This window comes from Carassius carassius, chromosome 29, assembly GCF_963082965.1.
Source record: "Carassius carassius chromosome 29, fCarCar2.1, whole genome shotgun sequence".
Taxonomy (NCBI): Eukaryota; Metazoa; Chordata; class Actinopteri; order Cypriniformes; family Cyprinidae; genus Carassius; species Carassius carassius.
In genome coordinates this window covers 3,724,498-3,749,139 of record NC_081783.1, presented here as the reverse complement: position 1 = coordinate 3,749,139, position 24,642 = coordinate 3,724,498, and the positions used below count along the sequence as shown (strand labels likewise).

Genomic DNA, 24,642 nt, shown 5'->3' with positions numbered 1-24,642 from the left:
TAAGGGACGAGTGTTTTTCGGTACTGTATTGACGTTAAACAATTAAGTATTTACGAAGAAAAGAGAGACAGTCAGAGAGTCATTACTGTGATGAATTTTGTGCATAAACAGAACAATCATCAAAAAGCCCCTTGGGTAAGTATAACCTCTTTAGAACACCCATAAATTACACCGAACACAAAAAAACATTGAGCCGAGAGACTAATTACTTCTTCATAAACCAACAACAACAACACATTTTTACAGTTACAAGTTTATAGTCATTCATTAACAAGGTCCATGTCTGAACTGATCAATAGCAGATTCCTTCTCTTTACCTAGCAGAAACTGGAGAACGATAAAGCCATTAGTCTGTTTTACGCCGGTCAGCTGGTGGGAAAATGGCGTACGAGATGTTGTACCCGGAGGACACTCTCAATACAGGAGCAAAACAGATTTATTACAAACAACGGGCACTTAAGATGCCTCCCAGGTAAGTGGACCACCACAAATGAAAGTGTCTGATATTAATAAAGAAAGCTTAATGATATGGCTCTTGGTAAAAATCGAGCTGCTCTCAGCAGAAATACAATGGCACTGAGGCATTAAATATTTATATGGCTTCGGCAGTACCTATAAGGTCTTGGCAAAGCAGCTTGCGATCGGAGTGAGATCTACTGGTAACAGAGGGACAGCAAAGTGCCCTACCGGCTTTTCCATGTTAGCACACTATTTTCATCACACCTCACTGAATCAACGCCGGGGCAAATGTCAAGGGCTTCCTCTTACCCCTCATACGCTTACATCCGGGCTGATGCTGAGTAAATCTATTAGCACGGGGCAATTTTCAACTTGCGCTGCTCTAGTTACACTGACATGGTAAAAAAAAGGTGTTAAGCTTCAGTGAAAAAGCTGAGCTTCTTAAGAAAGAGTGAAATGAGGAAAAACAAATACATCATGTAGCCACATAATCCAAAATCCATTTCTGTTGAGATTTAGTTGTTTGACGTGATGATGGCATCAGCGGTTTATATCTTCACGTGTAAAGAGATTTACCTACAACAAAAACAACACACACAAAAACATTTATAGTATATAGAATATAAAAGAGCAGATTTATAGTCCTTGGAAGTATATATTATAACTGAAGTATAGAAAAATACAAAAATATTATATTATATGTGACCCTGGAGCACAAAACCAATCTTAAGTCGCTGGGGTATATTTATTTTTAGCAATAGCCAACAATACATTGTATAGATCAAAATGATTGATTTTTCTTTTATGCCAAAAATAATTAGGATATTAAGTAAAGATCATGTTCCATGAAGATATTTTGTAAATTTCCTACCATAAATATATCAAAACGCAATTGTAATATGCATTGCTGAGGACTTCATTTGGACAACTTTAAAGGTGATTTTCTCAGAATATTTTTGCACCCTCAGATTCCAGATTTTCAAATAGCTGTATCTCAGTCAAATATTGTCCTCCTAACAAACCATAAATCAATGAAAAGATATATATATATATATATATTATTAATTTTATTATATAATATTAATAGAATACTACAAAAACAGAATACAGTATAGTTTACTACAAAAATAAAAAATATAGTACTGTGTACTACAATGAGGGAACAGAAGTAAACACCAAAAATACAATACTATACTAGAATACTACAAAAAAAATCATAAGAATAATACAGAACAATATTATACCACTACTAAAAACTACAATACTATAGAAAATAGTGTAATACAGTAAAACAAAAATGTTCAAAACAAAACACTACAAAATAAATAATTTTATAGTACCAAAAAAAAATAACTTACTAAACTACTAGTACTGAAAAAACTCTATAGAATAGTAAAAAAAAATAATAATAATAATAATAATGGAGCACAGAATAGTACAAAAAACAATAACAACACAAAACAAAAATACAAGAAACATTAATAAAAAATACTACAAAAAGATTTATACAATAAAACAACAGAATACACAATAATATACAATACAATAATATACAGGATAGTAAAAAACAACATAAAAATAGAATGTAGCACAGAATAGTAAATGAAACAGAATACTGCAAAACTATATGGTTATTGAATAATACACAAAAACTAAATATAACTTTTGACTATAATTATTTAACAAAAACAAAAATATGGTATAAACTTTAGAATACTACAAAAAAGAGAATTTAATATAGAATGGCAAAAACAGAATAAAATACAAGACTACAATTAAACAGACAACAATATGGTGTAGAATATTACCAAAACAAAATGCTACTTTAGAATACTACATAAATAGAACATAAATATAGAATAGTAAAGCAGAATAATATATAGTACAAATAATATATAGAATAATATATAGTACAAATAATAATATATAGTACAATTAATAGTACAAAAACATTACTACACTGGAATACTACAAACGCTACAATAAAATACAACTACAGAATGCTATAGAATACTACAGAAAAACAGAACATTATAATACACTAGCATTAAAAGCAGAGTTATAGTACAGAATAGTAAAAAAAGAACGCTAAAAACAGAATATGGTATAAAACAGTACACAAAAAAACTGAATGCTATTCTAGACTAGACTACTAAAAGAGAATATGGTATAAAATAGAACAAAAAAGACTACTTATTTAGAATTCAGAATAACAAAACAAAGAACAAAAACAATATAATATAGAGTAGTAAAAAATTCTGAATATTTTACTAGATTACAATATTCAAAAACAAACAAAATATTCCATGCATTGAAAAAAAAAAAAAAAGAAATTTAGCCTAACAGGCCCTGAAATGCACTGCAACAAAAAATTAAATGAACAAAACAACAATTAATATCCTAGCTACTGAATATACAGAGCAGCTATATGGATCCCAGCCTGAAACATCATTCTATATTCCATGTGTTCTCTACTTAAAACAACCCATTCCAGCAAAACCAAATCCAGATTGAGCAGGAGTCACAGCCATCCATCACTCCAGGTTCGGTTCAGCTAGAGACAACCCTAACCATTAAGGGGATTGTATTAAAATTCATAAGAGTCGGACAGCGGCGGCTCAGACGGGAAGAGATGCCCGTGCAGTGACAGCTAGTTTCAGAGCGAGTGTCTGAGTTAGCATTGTCACATGCCTATAAGTAATGACACACTGCTAAATTACCAGCATCTCTTCCTGCCCCTGAGGCTAGCATCACTGATAGGGGGAACATGACAGCCTTGGAGGAGAGAGGCTGGAGAGAGACATAAATCAATAGGAGGGCTGAGGCTCTGAGTCCAGAATGGAGAATGAGTCGACTACAGTTTGATTACACTGGATTACCTGTGTAGCAGCGGCCGCAGAAGTCATGAGATAAAATGGTCAATATCGCAGCAAAATTGATTCACAATGAGGTTAACTGATGGTTTTAACGATATGAGAGACTGTGTCATTATGCAGAGCAGCTATGTGTATGAAATAATACGATAAGAGATAAGAAGAAAATTAGATTAATGCAACGAGTCTCTATTAAACTGCCCAAAATCTCGGCGGGGCTAGAGAAGGCACTGAGCTTCTTCTCCATCCAATTCAGATTTCATTGGTCATTATATTGAAATTCTGTTGGGGTTATTTATATAGTTTAGATATTAAGTAATCTGTCTGTGCAGATTCATAAGTATTTCATCATTTAGTACTCACACTACAGTCCTACAAGTGTTGGGAATAACCAGCCAGATGTAGTGACAATACTAACGTAAGCACTTCATTTTTTTAATATTTGACATTTCATTTTTTTAAAAAGAGTCATTTTCCATTAACAAGCACTTCTTCAAACTGTGAAGATGACAAAATGCTATGTCTGTTTTTATGAACAAACTTGCACTACTAGAACTTTCTTTCGCTTTCAAATAAAGTTGAATCTTTTTAGGAAGTCTGTTTGGACTATTTATTTTAATAAACCTGGGAAAAAATAGTTCATTTTCCAGGAATTGATATCCTCTTTGTAGTAGTAAAAAAAAAAAAAGAAGAAAAAAAAAGGCTAAATATTGGTTTAATACTGAATACATATTTAACAATTTTCGTTTCAGTTTATACATTGTTGATATGTTTATGTTTATAGTTTGATACACTTTAATGCTGTCACACTAATTGCTAATAGTACTCTTTAAACTCTTTTTGTTTGCATCTTCTAGCTTGATTTTAAAGGTAAATTGTGATTATCTTGTTAAAATAATAATAGTAATATGTTATTAGCTAAAAATAGCTTCTCTAACAGAGCCATGCATGGTTACTATGAAAAAGTAAAAAAAAACAAATGGAAACTGAATGTTGCAAAGTCATATTTCCTTGTGACTTTACATTGAGCTATATACTGGCTGAGTAAATTACTTTAAAATAAAATGTGTGCAATAAAAACTTACTCAGAACCATTGCATCCCAACAAATTAAAAATCATATTCAAAGACATTTACAACCCGATGCTTCAAGCAGCAACCTTTACATGGGTCATGCCTAGTTATGTTAAAGGTATACACAAAAGAACATGACTAATAACTAACATTATGAACATGGCTCTTAATGCACTGTTAATATATGCATACAATACACATCAAACACACTCCAGACATTTTACAGCACACCAGTAGCTAGAAGTAATCTCAGCTATGATGAACAATGATTAAACATTGTGTGATAAATGCAATATAATACTGTAATAATAATATGATTTGTGGATACTCCTCCTATGATCATTCATTTGAGAACACAGGAGCCGTGACAAACATCCAGAAGACGTCACATTAGTCTTCATAAAGAGAGGGAGCTGTGTATATAATGCCTTTAATAAAGCTAAATAACAGGGCTGTAACAAGAATCTAGCAGCAGTGTGCGGCCCACAGGACTAAAACTGCATCTCTGCAGCCTCAATACTCACAAAAACAACATTACATGCAGTATGGAAGCAACTGTACATCAGAATCAAATATGATATTATTTAAATGCAATATCTGAAAGCATAGCTTGTTATCTAAAAACAACAAAATGTAAGATTACAGATTAGACGTGTCAACAGTTTTTTTTTTTCAGTCAGGTCTAGAAATTAATTTGCTCTCCCAGTTTCATTAGAATTTAAGCCAAGATCAATGGTGCACAGATAAAAAGCACGCCTGGCTACACAAAGGGATACATTGGCACTAAATGGTGGCAGTCAACAAGCTCCAAAGCTAAAGCAACAACTGGAGGCTACATCCGAAATTAAATAAATACTCATTTCCACAACGAAATCAAAAAGAAGCGAATTAATAATTAAATGCATGATTTTTTGCAAATGTGCCTCCTGAAGTCCAATTACACTGATACTCCCACTGGTAATTAAAGGTCAAGTGATAATATCCAGTTATACCACAAAGTAAACTAAAACCACTATGCCCATATAAATATTTGGTTTAATCAGTTAGCATGCCATTTATAAAAAGAACAGGTGCATGACTGATGTCATTTGCATTAGTTAGGTTTCTCTCAATTATTAACAAAACACACAGACATCTTTAACTCTTCAAATCATTTAGCCGTTTCTCAGATGAGAAATCACCCGGATAAATAAAAAGAAAGTACCTTTCTTGTGAGTACCATCCGATTTGGAGCCTTGCGGGTCTAATGAAAAAAAGATCAGGATTAATAACATGATATTCTAACAGCAAGATGTCTAGCTTTTTTCTTTTTTTTTTCTTTGCGGAACCAACAACAGAAAAAAAAACAAAGCAACATGGCTCACTTATTCCACTTTACACTCGCCAACACTTGAAGTGTGTGGCAGGGAACATTGGGTGCTATGGGCATACTAAGGGCGAGAGCAGGTAAGGAGGGATGCACTTATTCGTCCAAAACTTCAGAGCGGGCAGGTCAAGAGGCAAAGCACTGGAATGAAAGAAAGGATGGGGGTTGCAATGCATATCTGGTCTTGGGAGGCAAAATGCACTAATAGATGCAATACGCTAGAAAGAGGGAAAATGCAAAGACTTCAGGTCAAACTGGCTTCACTTTGAGTTTTGCACAAACTGTAAAAACACATTTTTTGTAATTCTGTAGATCGAATTGATTTGCCTGGCATTGAGTTGCAGGATTGTGCGATACAAAAGGAATGGGAACTTACTTTGGGAACTACAAAACAGCTCCCGCTTTTAAAAAGAGAACCAATTTGGGGCATTTTCCCTAATGTTCAATCTAGAAAACATACGGCAGGTCCCAGTGCACTATATTCCAGTCAGTTTTTTCTCTTGTGATGTTCATCAGAACCATACAGAAGCTACAACAACAGTGCATCTCTTGTGCAGTTCTGCATGGTAATCACAAGGATAAAGATGCTCCTTATAAAACAATACCATGCACATGTGTGACCAGAGATATCGTGTACAGTAATGTGCCACAGCGAATGCATTTCAGTCTATTCCTATGAGGCAACAGCGCTGCAGGTGGCCGTGATTTGTGCATTATCCTAAACAGAAATCACTCATCTAATGGATCCTAATTAACATACACAAACATGAAAGTAGACTTCAAAATCAGGCCCGTCTTCTTCAGCCCAACTACATGTTCACCAATAACGCAGACGCCGGCATAATCCAGGACTTCCCAAGAGACTTATCCTTTGTGAAAAAAGCTACGTTAACCATTAAAATCCCAGTCCCAATGACCCGACATTGATTATCCAATCTAGAGCTCTTAGATAAATGACATTAGCTGCAAATATTTTAGACAAGCACACTTCTGTTGGTGCATTTCCATCACCAATCATACAGAGCTAATACTGAGAGAGGTCAGAGAAGAAAAGGCAAATAAAATGGCTTAAAGAACAACAACACATATTTTATACTTGTACACTTGTGGCCTTTAAAAAGTGCACTGATTACCAAACTGTAAATAAAAAAATATTATTGGAGCATGTTTTATAAGAAAATACTATTTCAATCTTCTATTCAAACTTTTAATTGAAAACGTATCTGGAAATGAAACAATAAATCGATTAAGTGCACTGATAACTAAATATTTACAATTATCTTAAACCACTTAAATCTCAATTGAATCCTGTAAAAATTGTAAATCAAAACTGTTATTTCAGTCTTTTTTATACCAAAGTACTATTTCAGGCTTTAAAACTTCACATTTAATTCACTGTGCAACTTGCTGTTTCTTTCTAATTATTTGTCAAATTTATAAGCAATATCTGAGTGAAAACTGTTTCAAAGTAAATGCATTTTTTTTTTTTTGAGTGTGCAGACAGTGATAAATCGCTCTGGAGTTGCACCCTCCAGTTCAAATGCGAATAACAGTAGTTTTAAAATTAAATTTCCATGGATGATCGTCTCTGCGGCCCTGTGAGAATTGGAACAATTTGTAGGCGAAGAGCTAAAACGTGTATGAAAAATTAAAATTGCATCTAACCTTGCTCCATCTCGGTGTCATTTGATTGTTCTGTTGTGATGTTTCTCGAGGCTCACATCCACACACTGCCTTCTCTCTCTACCCATGAGATAAAAACGCAATTATCTAGCGCAATCCTGAGATGCTTCGTTACCCCCATGGTGGAAATACAGTTCATAGCATCTCTGAAAAAAGCTTACAAAATCGTTTACAGCAGCCTCTTAAAGCAGATTGTGGAAGGAATATATATTCTACTACTCTCTGAAGACAGCAGATAAGTTATCCAGACATGGCATAAGATCAGGATTTCAGTCATCTGTCATCATTTAAACCAAGCATCAGTAGGTTCACCATTGCCGTTTGTATGTGAACGCTGCATCCCGACTCATTAGGGAATTCCCATTAATCCTATATTAAAGTCCCATTAAGCATGTGCTGATAGCACCAAATTAACATCAAGCTCCACCAGCTAATAAGGCTTCGCTTCTGCACTTTACATGAATGAGGAGGAGATGCAAAGAGGTAACAGACATACAGGACATCCAAAAAGAAATTAAAAAAGCAATCAGTAAATATACCGCAGCAGATTGTATATTTACAAAATGTACACTTGTCTCATCAAACCCATTCAGAAGCAAAGTGATATAGTAATCAGAAAGCATTACAGTGATCATGACTATAATGTGTGGTGGCAGCTCATTGGAAATGGGGCGGGAGGGAGACGGCCGGTCTATGAGAAACCGCAAGCAACGATGATTATGCGATTTGGGTGGAATCTGTAGCACCTCGTGGCTGTCGGCCTCATAACTCCTCGCTGTGACTGATGAGAAGGGACAAGGTTAACGTGGGTACGGGAGGCGCAGCTGCGCTCCAAACCATTCATTACAGCTCAAGCTAGTGGCCTGTCTGCAGACGAACAGTCCTGCTCCTCTCAGGTTCACACGTCCCCAATTTGTTTAACGCAGCACTTTGTTCTGTCAGCGTGCACAACCAAATGGTCTGTTTGAGGGAAGATGATTTAAAAACTTACGGTTAAATTTAAAATGTGTAATATCTGTCAGACAGACAGACAGTCCAAAACACCAGTTCACAGCCCTATGTTGAGCAAGTCAGGATGCATATTATATGTGTGTGTATATATATATATATATATATATATATATAGCCTATATATATATATATTTTAGATATAATATGCATACTATATGGATATTTTAGGGGGAAATGCATATGAAACTGGTATAGGAGAAACTATGGTAATACTTATCAGGAAGGTTAAATTGGTGAACATTAGTTAATGCATCAGATATCATGAAATAACAATAGCAAACTTGAAAAAAAAATTTAATAACTGAACTACCATTTAAAAGTACGAGTTCAGTAAGATTTGTTATTATTATGTCAATTTTATTTATTTACTTATTAATTAGTAGTTAAAGAATATTTCTATTTAGGGCATATTAAATTTAGAAAAAGTGACAGTAAATCCATGTTACAAAATAAATATTTCTCCTGACTATTTCCATCCAGTATTAAGAAACACACCTATTTTCAACATTGATAATCAGAAATGTTTGTTGTGCAGTAAATCAGCATATTAGAATGATTTCTGAAGGATCATGTGACAATGAAGACTATGGCAATGAAGCTGAAAATTTAGCTTTGCATCACAGGAATAAATTACATTTTACAATATATTTAAATAGAAAACTTTTTTAATAATAATAATAGTTTACAATAATACAGTTTTTACAGCATCTTTAAGGAAGCCTTGGTGAGCATAAGATAATTCTTTCAAAAGCATAAAAAAACTACTTTTACATGTTTTGTATGCGTACTAACAATCATTTTTAATTCATATTTATTCATAATAATGGTAATTTATACAACTTCCCATGATATCTAATGCATTAACTAATATTAATGAGTTAAACCTTATTGTAAAGTGTTACCAAATGTACTAACTACATACTTTAGCCTTAAAATACAATTATGCATAATAATTTATTGACTGAAAAGATACACGGGAAAGATCTGAAAATATCTCTCTCCTGGTTCTTCCAGCATGGAGTGCCCCAAATATGCCAGGCTATGGGCTTTACATTTCAAAAGGTCCCAACTAAATCAGTTTGAAGGATTTCCCACAGTGAGCTCCAGTCATGATCAGTTTAATTTCTTCTCATGCCAGCACAATGGTTGGTACAGGCAATTCTTATCTTTTTCACCCCCTTTTTTCACTGTACGACCAAATTTGTAGGAGAGGCAGAGTAAACAGACCATGAGCTGGAAAAAAATGCTGTTTATGCAGCTCTTTCTCTTTCTGCCTTTTCCTCTGGAATTTATGGAGAGATGCTGTCAGGCCGCTTGCTGCATGATTTTTTGGGATGCTGTCTATAGCGGAGCAGAGAAAGCTGGCCGAGGACGCGTGAGCTTCCGGCTCTGAGTGCAGTTACACGCTCGACCTGACAGCCATGACGAACTTTTGTATTTCATAATGTCTGGTCTGGTCATGTGACCACAGGACCCATGTGACCTCACGAAATGAACTGAATGAATTACATAATGAGTTCCTGAAAGAAGGCCAGTGTTTATTCAGATAGCGGCTATTGATTTGTTTAGTTTTTTATATATGTTAATCTAAGAAATAATCATTTAGATTTCTGGCAACTAGGGATTTAATTAGACAACGAAAGCATAAAGTCAGTGCTGAGTTTGTGATGTTGAAAGATCTGCTACTTCAGGGTAAATTAAAGTGAGAAAACAATCAGCCAACTCCGCAATATGACGCCGTTCACCATAAACAAGGTTGCAGCAAAACTCAGCAAACAGCAACATTTCTGATGTCAGAATTCATTCACCATATCACAGCACGGACTGTCAACAGAAATTAATAAATAAATAAAAGCAATAAATCTGTTGCCACGAGCAAGGTTAAGATGCAAGGCCTCAAAATCCATTTAAGCGTTCAAGCAGGTTTAACAGTCTGGACAAAGTCTCAGGATACATCACTCTAATATTTCTCTCATTCAGTGATGCTTTTACCTACCTTTAGTTTCAAAGGAAGAGTGAGACTTTACACATATAAACTCGACACATTTTCGGATATTTTACTTAGTATAAGTGTCTGCATTGCATTAAACATACCTTGGTCAAAGGGAACACTTTATAATAATTTTCATGAATCAATAATTCAACCTTTATATAAAGCTTGACAAATCAGTAGTTCATATTTCAATGCGCAGTAATGATTTGTTAAGCACTATATTATATAATATTATGTTGCTTGCTAAATTTATTATAAAGTGTTACTGGTCAACTTACATGCAAAATATCAAACATCTAATACATTTGGCTCTAATAAACAATACAGATTCAAACATTTGTTTTTTTTTTTGGGGGGGGGGGCAATATTCAAATTTAATTAAATATATACAATATAGACAATAATAATACATTAGTACAGAGCATATACTTTTTTTTTGGCACAATGATGAAAAAAAACCTACCATTTAATCTGGCAAGGAATTTATATTATATACACAATCTCCAAAATGGTGTTTTTTTGTTTGTTTGTTTTTTTACATTGTAAAAGAAAAGCTACATTGTAATTGCTATGTGTATTAAAAGCAAATGTTGCATTTAAAACTGATTTGCATTTGTTGCATTTAAAAAAAAAAATGTATTTCCAACAATAGCTAAGGAACAGGCAGACTATAATTTGTAATGATTGACATGAATATATTGCAGTGGCTATTTCTAACATTGCCAACACACATCACACACTATAACATATAAGATACCGAGTACCACATTCACTCAGGATAATGATTCAAGATCATGGACCTTAAACAGGAATGTAGCCATCTTGGGCACAGGTTTTTTAATATAACGACTGTACAGTTTATCCTTAGTAAATCAGGAAACTTTATTATTGTGGTATCCAGCAGGCTGCTGTTCTTTGATAACTTTAACCTTTGGAGTGAATAATTACATTTTGGGAGCAGCTTTGAATTTAATGTGATTTGAAATCAGAATTTATTTTAAAATGTTAGTGGAAACATGTTGGATTATTATCACAATATATCACTTGTTTCTAGTTTTTGACAAATGATCAATCATCTGTATGTACTTATTGTATATATTTTTGCACTGAAATTGGTTTAAGTGCTTGGCTACATTCCTGTGTCTTGGTGGATGCACCTACCTTTGAAATTAGGTCTGATTCTTGCATCATAACCGGACACTTTTCCCATAAGCTTGTCCAGGAATTCTGACGGAGGCATTGGGGTGGCAGCTTTCCGAGCTGCTGCTTGTTGGGACGCTGCCAAGCTGTGGATTGGGACAAAGACAGGTGTGTTAAAGAACAGAGGAGGACAAGCGTTATGCATTATGAGATTTTTTTTTTAATTATTACATTCTCTGCCCTGAGGCTAATGGATATCTCTGACTCAAGTCACTTTTTCATTTCAAGCTGACGTTAGATTATATGTCCATCATCGTACCTCAACTGTTCTCTGCTGGAGGATCGACCTGCCCAACTCAATCCAAGCAGCCGAGACTTTAGCCATCTTCAAGAAACAGCTAAACAAACATCGTCACCTTGGAATTATGAGGTTCTGTCTGACAGTTTTGTCAAAATTATTCTTATTTTGTGGCAATTTATTTACATAGTATATATTTTTTTAAATTGTGCAATTTATTTTTTAGAAAACAGAAAGCTTCTATTCACAAAGTATATGGATTCCAAAAACTTTCAAGCGCTATATCTCAAAACTGCTCAGAATGTAGATAGAACCTTGTAATTCTAAGGTGGTGACATCTCTTCCATTTACACCTGGTCTTCTAACCCCTGCACACTCTATTCTACTTCTATTCTATCTACCTTTCCTTTTATTAATAAAAAATTCAACCCTCTAACAATTGCACTCTCTATTCTGTTTCTATTCTATATAGTTTTCTTTTTATTTATTAAAAAAACAATGGGATTCTATTCTATTTCAATTATATTTTATAAAAATGCTTGTCCCTCTAACAGTTGTGCTCTCTATCTTGTTCCTATTCTATCTACTTTTCTTTTAATTAAAAATTGACCATCTACCACTAGCACTATATCTACTTGTTTTCTTTTATTTATTGTATATAAAAAGCTTGAGCCTCTGACTCCATTCAATTTCTGTTCTATCTACTTTTATTTTTATTTATAAAAAAACTCTTACACTCTCTATTCTATTTCTGTTCTATCTACTTGTTTTCTTTCTTTATTAAACAACTTCACTCTCAAACACTTGCACTCTATTCTATTTCTATTTTATATTTTTTTTGTTTTCTTTTATTTATTATATATTTAAAAACATTGACCCTCTAACACCTGCACTGTCTATTTTATTTCTGCTCTATCTATTTGTTTTCTTTTATTTTCACTAACCACGCACAAACGTTATTTTCTCAGATATACAAATTTATACATAAATGTTGCTTACATATTACTGTAGCACAGTTTGTGCTGATTACAGTGTAATCAGACTTTTGCCATGTTCTTAAGAAACTGAAAAAAGCAGAAATGTCAGAGTATGTCAAAACAGGGCCCCAAAACCCCATCAGACCCCAGAGGGTTAAAAATTCACCTTCTAACACTAGCACTCTCTATTCAATTTATATTCGATCTACTTGTTTTCTATATTATATAAAATAATAATAACATGACCCTCAAACACCAGCTCTATTCTATTTCTAATCTATCTACTTTTCATACTTTAAATTCAATTTATTTTTTTGCTATGTGTACTGCACTAGACTAACTGGGACTTGTCACAGCACTTACATATGATATTATTTCTTTTGTTTATTTGATTGCTTCTATTGTCCTCATTTGTAAGTCGCTTTAGATAGATGCGTCTGCTATATGATTAAATGTAAATGTAATGTAAATATATACTGTCGTTTTCAATACTAAAAATTTATAAAAAGAAAATAGCTTTAGATTTAAAGTTCATTCACACTGGTGCAAAGAAAAAGAAGCAATGAAAGAGCTCTGTGAACATGGAAATTAATTGAGACCTCACCATACACGAGTATCTGTGTCTTCGTTAGCATTGGAAGCTGTTAGAAACAAATTAGTGATAAAAGGGTGCATGTCTGTGGCTTTGACACCTCAGTATAACCTGAGTTTACACTAAACATCAGGTCACTAACCGGCCTGTGAATCACATGATAACATATCCCATGGGCTTTTTAGTCTATGAGCACTTTTAGTGCAGATTAGTTGCATTTTTAAGTGCTTCCATAGGGCTCTTTATCTGCTCTACATGATGGACTTTAATATGTATCGACTTGTTCAGGTCCTCCTACACACGGCTGAAGACTCACAGGAACAATGGACATTTTTTTGGTAATCTACAGGATCAGTGTGTCTGACAAAAATGGAGGATAATAATCATAAAATAGCCTGTGGTATATTGATTTCATCTAAGTCCTTGAGACATGGTCCTCTTCTTGCCAATTTCATGGGTCTTTCTTTGTGGGGAATTGCACGATTTTCTTAACCAGCCACTGAATCCCGTCGAACTGTTTTGGCAGCATATCCATTATTCTCTAATAGCCATTGACTGTCTGCGTCACCAGCTGTCCTTTGTTTTCAAAGTAACCAATAGTCAGGCCTTTTCTGTTCTTGCACATCATTATTCTTTCTGCTCATTAACATTTACTGGAGCTTAAATTGGAGAAGTGTTTGGCATTTAAATGCGGATACATCTTAGGAAAAACTTCTCTGGGATGTGCTGCTCTACATTTCTCTTTTAGAGGTAAAAATCTGGGATTTGTCCTAATAACACCTAAACGATAAACACATTAATCAAACTCTTTCAATGGCGATAAAGGAGTGCCATTTGTGTATCAATGAGATACTGTTACAGTTTTTATCATTTTGAAATAGATTTTGAATTTTCTTTTTTTTTTTGCTTTCATGATATTTTAAGGTAAATGTACAGCAATGTTTTGTGTTTTGGGCATTTTTATTAGTTATTTATTAGTATACAATATTAGTATTGTTGTGTTTAAAATGTCCATTTAGTTTTTATTAATTTATTTTTATTTTAGTACATTGAGTTGAACTAAAAGAAAACAAGAAATGTTGCCTTGTCAACTAGCTGCAATGAAGCAAATTAAGATAAGTTGAGATCTGTCATATGATATGAAGCTGCAGTAGTTTGATAGAGATTGAGCGAAAAACCTAGGATTAGTTCACAAAAGTAGGTTTTAAATATAATTGAGATTAATTAATTGACAGCAGTTGCGCATTATGAGGAGATCTATCAAATGCTATGCATACTGTGTGGATGTGTGAAACACCACGTGATTACAGAGGTATAAAACTTGTTAGCGCCAACTAGTGGCTGATTTCTTTCAAAATTCTTATAGACCTTTAGGCCCATGAGTCGAACATGCCCACCAAGTTTCGTTCCGATCGGCCTCTGTTAACCTTGTTTAATAGTTGCTTAAAATTCATTGTTTTTGAGATGCACCAATGTTCTCATAGACACTTGTGGGACATTGGACAAAGACACTGCATACAAATTTTCAAGTCGATTGGACCAACAATATTGGTAGTTTTAAAATTTTTGATGTTTTTTTCCATCTTATAGTGCCATCTAAGTGGCTTTTTATTTGACCAAAGTTTTAGCTTGTACACGTGTATCAAGTTCGGTGAAGATATTTCATTGCATTCAAGATTTATAGCCATTTTAGTAAAAGTTGCCCCGCCTCTTTCGCACGTTTTGCGCTGAGCCAAAGTTTGTACTTTTTTTGATAATTATTGATAATCACTGTCCAGAGAATATTTCTGTTTTTCACAAAAAAAACCCCGGATAGGCCGATTGGGGCGAGTTTTTAGATATGAGAAGAAAGCCAGACTACTACAATATGACCAAGTTTCAGCTCTCTAGGCCTTATGGTTTAATAATAATAATAAAAAACCTAACTTCTACAATAGGGCAGGGTTCCTCAAATATCGACGCGACGTGATAAAAAGTATATCTTCCATGTAGTTTTTGTAGCTTTTGAACAAAATACAAAATATGAAAGTGATAATCTCAGGTAATGATTATGTGCTTGAACCCCTAATAACAAATGCTTCATAAGCAGCAAATCAGCATATTAGTATGATTTCAGAAGGACCATGTGACTTTGGATACTGGAGTAAAGGCTTTGTATCACAGGAATAAATTACATTTTAAAACATTCTAATAGAAAAGTTGTAATAATATTTATATGTAATTAAATTGTAAAAATATAACAATATTTCCTCATTTTAAAATCCAAAGCTATTTTACCCAAAACAAAAAAGGAGACAGCAGACCCAATATATTGTTTGTACTGAAGTCAAATGTTTACATATATATAATATAAATAAAACGTGTGAATTCGCTCATTGTGAGAAACACTTTCCTTTGTGTTTACTATAAAATGTTGCAATGCAAACATAATAAGATTAGTCACAGCGTGCCAGATTATCGAGTCTCTTCCAGAGCCATTCTCTGTCACTATAGACTCTTTACATGAACGCGCCATTGAAAAAATCTTTGTGACAGTGTGAAATCTGAGGATACAGTCTCTATTAGTTTTGCTTCCCTGCATATCCAGCTCATCGTGACCATAGCTGCCAAAGGACGGAGTAAGCCGGATACGTAATGTGGGTTTTAGACTGCGTCTTTAGTAATTAATACTTTGACTAATGAAGGCACCACTGAACAAATGAACCTTGATCGATGCTGGTCATGGCAGTAGAGAAGGTCTGATCCTTCTGCTTATGCAGCAGGAACCAAAGCAGAGCATCCTGCCAGAAAATCTATGCAAACAACCCAGAGACCTGCATACTTTAATGTGAGCATCCAATCATTAGCCCTAAGTGTAGCTCATTATGTTCTTAGGACCACTGATGGACACAATTCTTATTGATCTTGTAACACACAAGAAATCAAAGGCCTCTCTGGCACCAAAATGCCATTTCTTCAAGCCACTCTTAATTTGTCAGTGTGGTTACAGAACTGAAGGACAGAAGAGAACATAGCACATTAAGCCCAAAAGAGACCTCTACAAAAATCAAAGGTGGTGGATCCAAATCCAAAAATGCATACGGCTAGTGACGTGTCAGTGCTATTTGTGGCAAGATCTTGTCTTTGATTATTAATGATACATTATTAGTAAAAAATAATGTTTAAAAAGATGACTAATTGTAGGCTTTATCTTCAGATACTGAGTTAGCCATCCTTCCCCCATTACGTCCACTTTTAATGAGAAAATCAGTAAAAAGCTGTAAAGCAGAGCACAAAATTGAGAGCATATATGCATCTGCTTTTTTAAAATGCTGTCACTACCTGTGCATATATAATTACCAAAGAGACCAAAACTAAACTCTGATATTAATCTCTATTAGCAGATATTAACCCTTGAGGCAATTGCAAATTTTAATTGGTGAGCTTTTAGCAGCAATTTAACAGAAAAAGAATATGCAGTAATGTCCCTAAACAATGCAACTACAGTTTCAAAGTGAGTGCAGGGCACATCTGGGTCTTCATGCAAACCAGAGGAGGTGACATTGTAAAAAAAAAAAAAAAAAAATTACACAGGGAACAGAGCGTCATTGGCACAACACTACAACGACAAGTCCTTGCTTGGGTTCGTTTGATATTTTTTCTGACTCAGCTTGAACATAACCTACAAACCAAGCATTTATTTATTTATTTATAAATTTTTGTATTTTAATGAAATTTGATAACATACATCTTTAATTGCAAATATTTAATTATTATATTTTAGTGCATATTTAAGATACAATTTGTATTCTTAAATATAATTATATAATTATTATATATTATTAAATTATACAATTAAATATTATTATAATTTTAGATTATTTTGCATTACAAGAAGACTTGAGAAAACTTCCTAATATCTTGTAACAATTTATGTAGCTATATTGTAATAATTTGCTTTCGTTAGGCTAAATTGCGGATTATTTAGTCGTATTAAATAATATTTTTGTTCATCTTAAACCAATTAATATAGATGTCACCACAAGAAGCATGTTTTTTACAGTGCATATAAACTAAATGCACACCGCTGCCTCTGCCGTTAATTGGATTAGCCGTTCATGGCTTTACCTGCATATTTTAGCCTGATGACATAACATCCTGTCTGCTTTATTCAAGTGCTGTATTTTAATAGCTATGCCTCAGTGACATGCACACGTCAGCCTCTCACGTGACAACTGCTGCATGGAAAATGTGCAGGCTAATATGGAAATCAATTAGAGAAATAAAATTCATAGAGCAAATTATGGTTGTGTACAATTTGTATTCGTCAGTGGCATTAGCACTGACAGAGTGATCAATGTCTATAATAAGTCTGCATGTGAAATGAGGTTGGGGTGTAGGCAGAGACGGGGAAAGAGATATCAATTAACAGGCTTTGCAAAGTTCAACAGCAAGAGCTGAGACTGCAATATCCTGATTCCAGTTCATTAACTAAACACTGGCCGTTGAATGCAAAATAATTACTGCAAACCACCGGCTAGATAAGGTGAATCTTTTTGTGATACAGCTATTGTTAAATGATTCTAATCAGCATTATGATAGAATAATCCGTATGTGGACCATTAACCTAGAGCCTGATATTGCATCTATCAAATCAAGTGTTCCCTTTTAATTAAACTGTAATAATGAATAAATCTGCATAAACGTAAGATTTTTAGAGGCCTATGCTTTCTTGTCATACAACTGTAATTGAATGCAATGCTCCTTGAATGAATGAATGAAAATGATTTGTAGATAGAATAGAAATGGATAAGAAATGAACAGATAGAAAATATTATTTATGAATAAATAAATGCTATTTTATGATTATAAATATTATTATTTTTATTTCAATCAACAACAAAAGTTCGTAACACGTTATTATAGATTTACACATCACAAACACATAAAAAAATAATGTTAGTGTTTTGTTTTGTCGTTGAGACAGTTGACTATATCGCTAACTGATGATATGTTTATGAAATTGAGGTTTCGAGAACGTTGTAGGAACGTTATGCTAACCATAAAATAACGTTCTTGAAACGTTAAGCAAACTGGACATTTCCACATTTTTGGAACATTCAAAATAACGTTCCCTCAACCAAAATGGAACGTTAGGAACGTTCTCAGAACATTTTTAGCGGGGATAGTGTTGACAAAAACTAAATCTGAACATAATTCTGCTGAAATATATTTTTTAATAACACTGCCCCATTCATGACATTATCCAATATTATCGCCTTCGTATGCCTGTTGATAACTTTCTGTTCGTCTAATCGCCACTAGTGTTCGCTGTTTAGCCTGTTTTAAAGGGAATCCTTGCCATTTCTGACTCGGATAGCTGAATTACACAGAATTATGACTTTGTTTTTAATTAGCAGACATGAGATTACAGCAGATGAATTATCAGGACAACTAGTCAATCATTACTACTAGCCTACTTGAAATGATCGTACCTATTTCCCTAAATACAACATTCTCAGCAAAAGTAAAGAAACCAGCTATATCCAAACAAGAGAATAAATAGCATGCTCGAGTAAAAAATGATAAAACACTCTTGCATCAAAACAGCGCGATACGTACCTGAAAAATACAATAGTTTCCCACAAATAAATCCCGAGTGCGAACATTGTGTCAGGTTGGAGATGTGTGGATGTAGTTCGCTACAGCTCAGTGCACGCTACAATTCCTTCTTCTCTCACTTCTGACGTGAACAAGTCGTCCTTTGCTTGTTTCGGATTCCCAGAAAGGCCAAAGAAATCTCAGGAGGATGCAGACGAGCTGGTCATCTTCCCAATGCGAGGCTGTGTAACGTTAGGTGAAGCGGAGCTCCTGTTTCACGCGGGTTGCGGAATTGCAGGTGGAAGAAACAGCGCTGAGGGGAGAAAAAAAAAGGAAAAAAAAAAAACTAAATTCAGACGTTCATTCCGGACGATCCATAGAAGCATTAAATGCAAGAATATTCAAAGACGCTCCATCGCAAACATTCAGAACAACCGAAACTATGCACTATATCTCCTCGAAGCGCCGGAATCTCTCCAAAGTCATTCAATAGCATCTACACATACGCGTCGGCTCTTTTCCTCCGGGCTCCTTTTTACACGCATCCCCACTAAAGAAATGTGCTGCTTCTGAACCACGCGTTAGTTTAGCTACCTTTGGCCGAGGTAGTCTGATTTAGTACGCACTTGTCTCCCAGGGGTGAATTGTTAGTGCTCCATGAAGCTGCTACTTCCATTGTCTGGTCCAGTTAGGAGACGATGCTCATTTTGGGTTTCAACGTTTTTCTCGAATCCTCGTCAGAAAAGCCCAAACATTGATATTTCGGCACACAGAGCCTGTTCCATTGCTCATGAGCTCCTCAGCCGCACAGTATTTCTTGCTGCAGTCATTTACTAAACTCCAAAAGCAGCTCACACACTCTCAACACACGCCCACATGCTGCTGTCATTGGTCTGAATGGCACTCCAGACTAATGCCTCCTCCTCGGATTGGAGATGCGCACTGCCATATGTTGGACTTCTAGGGCTACGCTGTTTTGGGGCTGTATATGTACAGTATTCACGTGTGTTAGTTTTCTGAAACATACTAAAACACATTGGATGGCAGAGAGCTGCAGTGCCTATAACAACCATTTCTGACCATCCAATTACCATGTTTATTATATGGTGAAGAGATAGACTAGCCTACCTAAAAAGGAACGAGTTTTTGTTTATTTTATACTCAACACTAAAATCTTATGCCATCTTAAACCATTTTGTTCATCCACTTTTTCTATGGCATGTCAACAGGGTACATTGAAATCAGCAAAATATAAACATTACAATAATTATGAAACAAAAACAAGCAGGCCTAATAAAACTGAGGGGAAAAATAGACAAATGTAATAACTTGTTCTGAACAAATGTTATGCTTTTAGCTATAGTTTGAGTTCACTTGTTAACTTGATAACTAAAGCCAAAAATCAATGTTAGCATGATGTTCCTGCAATGTTCTTTCCACCTAATTCTATTACACCACAACATTCCAGGAACACGGAACATTCCAAAAATGTTAACAGAATGTTATTTAAAGGTTAGTACAGTGTTCCTTCAACTAAAGTTATTAATAGAACACGTTTAGGTTAGCATTTGTTCTTACAATGTTCTTTAATTTATCGTAATGATGTTCCAAGTTAAAAAATTACATGTGTATTTGAATAGGTTATCTGGAAGTAGTGTATAAAACTGCAAATTTTCAAGACACTGGTTAAAATGGTGAATAATGACATATATCATGTAAAAGAGAAAGAGAGAGAGAGAGAGAGAGAGAGAGAGAACATAATTTTCATAGTTATGATTAAGACAAATTCTTCATAATTCTAATCTAGAAGACATAATTCACAAAAATCTCATTTCAAAGTGTTTTGAACTAGACATTTATAACAAAATCACAAACCCTTTACTAGAGAAAACATACATTGTTGTAATTGGACATGAGTCAAAATTGTAGTTAGTGAGATATATCCCATGTGACAACTAGCCCCAGCCTCCCCTGGACACACATCAGGAGTGAAGTTCACTGCAGCTCAACTTCAGGGATAATAACAAGCATGATGTTCGCCGGCGCACAGCTGCTGTAAAAACAAACATAACGTAATCTTAACAAACATGTTTCGAATAAACACTGTCACAGTGTAACACAGTCAGCATCATTGTCTTTCTATTAATTAATATGATACCTGAGAAAGGCATAGCCTCTTATTTTGATTAAAAGTAAAGTTGGACTTGGTTTATCAAATGATGAATATTATATATCTGTTATATATTATATCTGTAAGTGTTGCTTAAGCACAGAAGCTTTCCCTGGATCAGTTTGGATCTGTGATCAATTAAAGACTTGTATTTGTTTTTATTCATATAAGCTCTGTATATCTCTTGTCAAACTCTATAACACCTTGACAGCTGTAATATTTCATGATGAATAAAGAGTCTTGAAATTCAGTTAGATTTTGTTATCCGTGACAACACCAACAGTACAGAAAGAAGTGATTAAAGACAACAGCTCAGCGGCTGAGTCTGGAGGTAGATTCGCCCGTTCTGCATTGTTCCCACTGCCATTGTTGTAAGTGGGCCAAAACACTGACAGAATTGAATAATGTCAGTTCAGGCTGCTTTGAATGTACTATATTAAAACCTTGGAATAGGAGGTTAAGATTAAAAAGTTATTTACCATGTAAAATTGTTAACACAAGCATTGCATGCTGGACAAGCTGACAGAATGACAGAATTAATAAATAAAAAAAAACAGCTTTAAATGTTTATTTCCATTCACATGTGTGCCTGTGTTGTACAGCACCGGACAGCCAAATCATTTTATATATGTTAAAATAACAGATTCTTGTACCCCCCCCCCCCCCCCCAAATTAGTGGGAGACCTGTGACTAAATGTCTAAAATATACCGTATCTAAACACTGAATTAATATTTCTAATTGTTCTCTAATGAGAAAATGCTCCTAATTTAATCTGGTTGGTTTCATATGATCAGTGTGATGAATGTCTATTTTCAGTGGTGCTATGCAAACACCGTCCCTTATTGTTCGCTTACTTTCATCTCATATCTCCATCAGTGGGAGGTGAATGAGCTGACTGAATCATCTAGATCAGTATTTCCCAATTACCCCAACACATACTGTTTTTCTTTTGAATGTCTCTTATGTAATGTAACTGGGTAGGCATACATTATGAGATTACTTCACATTAGAAATGAACTTTCAATAGCGCTACCTGCGTCAGTAGTGATCATTAGCCTGTATAATTTTTAAATACACACACACATGCTCATGCATATGTAAATCTGCATGTATATATCACATGAAAACTGGAATATAGATAAGTCTGAATTTATAAATATAAATTCATTCATATCATATCTTAAGATATGAATGTAAAACCTGAATATATAGAAGTAAATCAGACTAGCCTATATTGTTAGAACACATAAGTCTGAATGTATAAATCTGAATATAATATATATGTAGTGTAGTGAGTATGTAGTTCTAATTATGAGTATATACAGTGAATAGTAAATGTAAATCATGAGTATTTAGTTATAACTCTTGGAATATAGAGATAAAAGTCTGTATTAATAATATATTAATACATATGTATAATCAGAATATATCTCAAATCTAAATATATAATTATAAGTACGAATATATAGAATTAAATCTAAAAAACATAGTTATAATTTTGAATACGTGATTGTAAACTGTAAATAGTGTTCCTGTAGCTCAAGTGGTAGAGCATTGCGTTATGAAGCGCAAGGTTAGGGATTTCGATTCCCCGGGAACACATGATAGGTAAAAATTGATAGCCTGAATGCATTGTAAGTTGCTTTGGATAAAAGTGTCTGCTAAATGCATAATTTTAATTTTAATTTAATTTAATTTAAATTTAAATATATAGTTATAATTCTGACTAAACAAGATCGGAATGTGTCTTTATAAATCTTGAGTAAGTAAAGTTATAAATCTGAATAAATCCTAAATATATAAATGCAAATCTAAATACACATTCTCTACATCTTCATTATCAGCCATGTAAATAGATAGATTTTCTTATGTAATGTAATTTTTTTTTTTATGAAAACACAATGCCTATAAAGTCTGTATGCATGTATCAATGCAGATATTGTACTATTTAGTATCTACTATTATTGATGAATTAGTCAGACTGTTTTGTGAATGTTGTTAAGACATTTCCATAAGCCCAAGCCCACCTCTCTACCTAAATGAAAAGTGGGCTTCTGTAGCGGCCAGCCCATCACTATGACTTAATCAAAATGACTTACGACTGTCCTGAGCCTTACACGACCCAATACAGATTTACATAGCAAACATGGGGAATATTCTCAGTGTAATCAAGGATGTGTTTCCTCTGGAAAGGCCACAAAATGAAAAGATGAAAATGTGTTGTATAGTTCATCATAAACTAACAGCTTTTTTAGTAGGAGACACAAAGACTGCACAAACTCATAAGTTCAATGTAGCGTGCTCATATTATCTCTCTCTTGATGAAACAGCTTGCTGGTAATCATCTCTATACATGTGGTTCAGCAACAATAGAAATGCACAATAAAACATGTTCTGCTTGCATTTACAGCTGATAATTTAAACTGGTAAATAACGTGAAGAAAGTGATGTGACTTACTGACCATTGGCGGTGTGCTATTCTTTACAGCTGGTGTCAGACTGACATAGACTCTTAAAGGAATAGTTAACCCAATAAATATTTGCTGAAAATGTGCTCACTCTCAGGCAATCCAAGATTAGGATGAATTTGTTTCATGACAGAACAGATTTGGAGAAATGTAGCATTACATCACTTGCTCACCAATAGATCCTCTGCAGTGGATGGGTGCCTTCAGAATGAGAGTCCAAATTGCTGATAAAAACATTACAATAATCCACAAATAATCACTACATCATAATGTTCTCATGACAAAAACGTACCTCTGGGAACTTTTTTGCCTAGATGCGAAATACGTTTCAATAAGTACATATCACTGCAGTTTCCAACATAAATGAAAACTACTGATATTAAAACAGCGAGCACTTGTAATCATTTTGTGCACAGCTATGATTATAATGTTTTGCAGGGATGGAATTGGACTTAGAATGTGGAATCCTAGGGTACGAGTCCTGTCAAAAACATGACTCACGATGAAAGAGCTGAAAGATGAGTGATCGAAGAACAAGCATTGCATTTTTTACATTACATTGGCTTTTGTTCATACTATCGGGTAGGTTTAGGTGTAATACCGATGACAAGTTATTTTAAAATGTCACAGAGCATTAGACTTGTGGTGCCACTCAATGGACATTTCAAGTCCAGAACTGCGGTGGCACCTAAAAAGGCAACATCACATAAACTGTATATATACGTTCATCTGTTCCAGGGGGGAAAAAAAACCCCTGAACACATTTTTACGGCCACTCCATGGACATTTTACATGGAATATGTCACGTAAAGTACATGGTACGTTTTTCGTGTCTTGCAAAAAAGTTCCCTTAGGTAGGGCTACTTTCTAGTCAAGGGACCAGGCTGCGTAATCCCCACCACTCCAGTACATCAATTAATGTCTGATGTTTGTAAAAAACTAATTTATCACGAAAACG

General features: G+C 34.3%; 1 protein-coding gene across 3 annotated transcripts in view; it reads right to left on the bottom strand.

The window, feature by feature from the left end:
* glra1 (glycine receptor, alpha 1) overlaps positions 1 to 19,858 on the bottom strand; it is a 51,169-nt gene extending 31,311 nt beyond the window's left edge. Inside the window, exons 1-4 of one of the 3 annotated variants that reach the window (XM_059515477.1) lie at positions 19,672 to 19,858; positions 19,067 to 19,358; positions 11,620 to 11,744; positions 5,610 to 5,648 (exon numbers count right to left, since the gene is read on the bottom strand). In XM_059515477.1, coding sequence (XP_059371460.1) covers positions 5,610 to 5,648; positions 11,620 to 11,744; positions 19,067 to 19,113 — 211 coding nt within the window. In that variant the 5' untranslated portion in view covers positions 19,114 to 19,358; positions 19,672 to 19,858. Of the gene's footprint in view, positions 1 to 5,609; positions 5,649 to 11,619; positions 11,745 to 19,066 lie in introns of all 3 variants that reach the window. The other 2 variants (XM_059515476.1, XM_059515478.1) reach the window with 2 other exon arrangements.
* Positions 19,859 to 24,642: the final 4,784 nt, after the last annotated feature.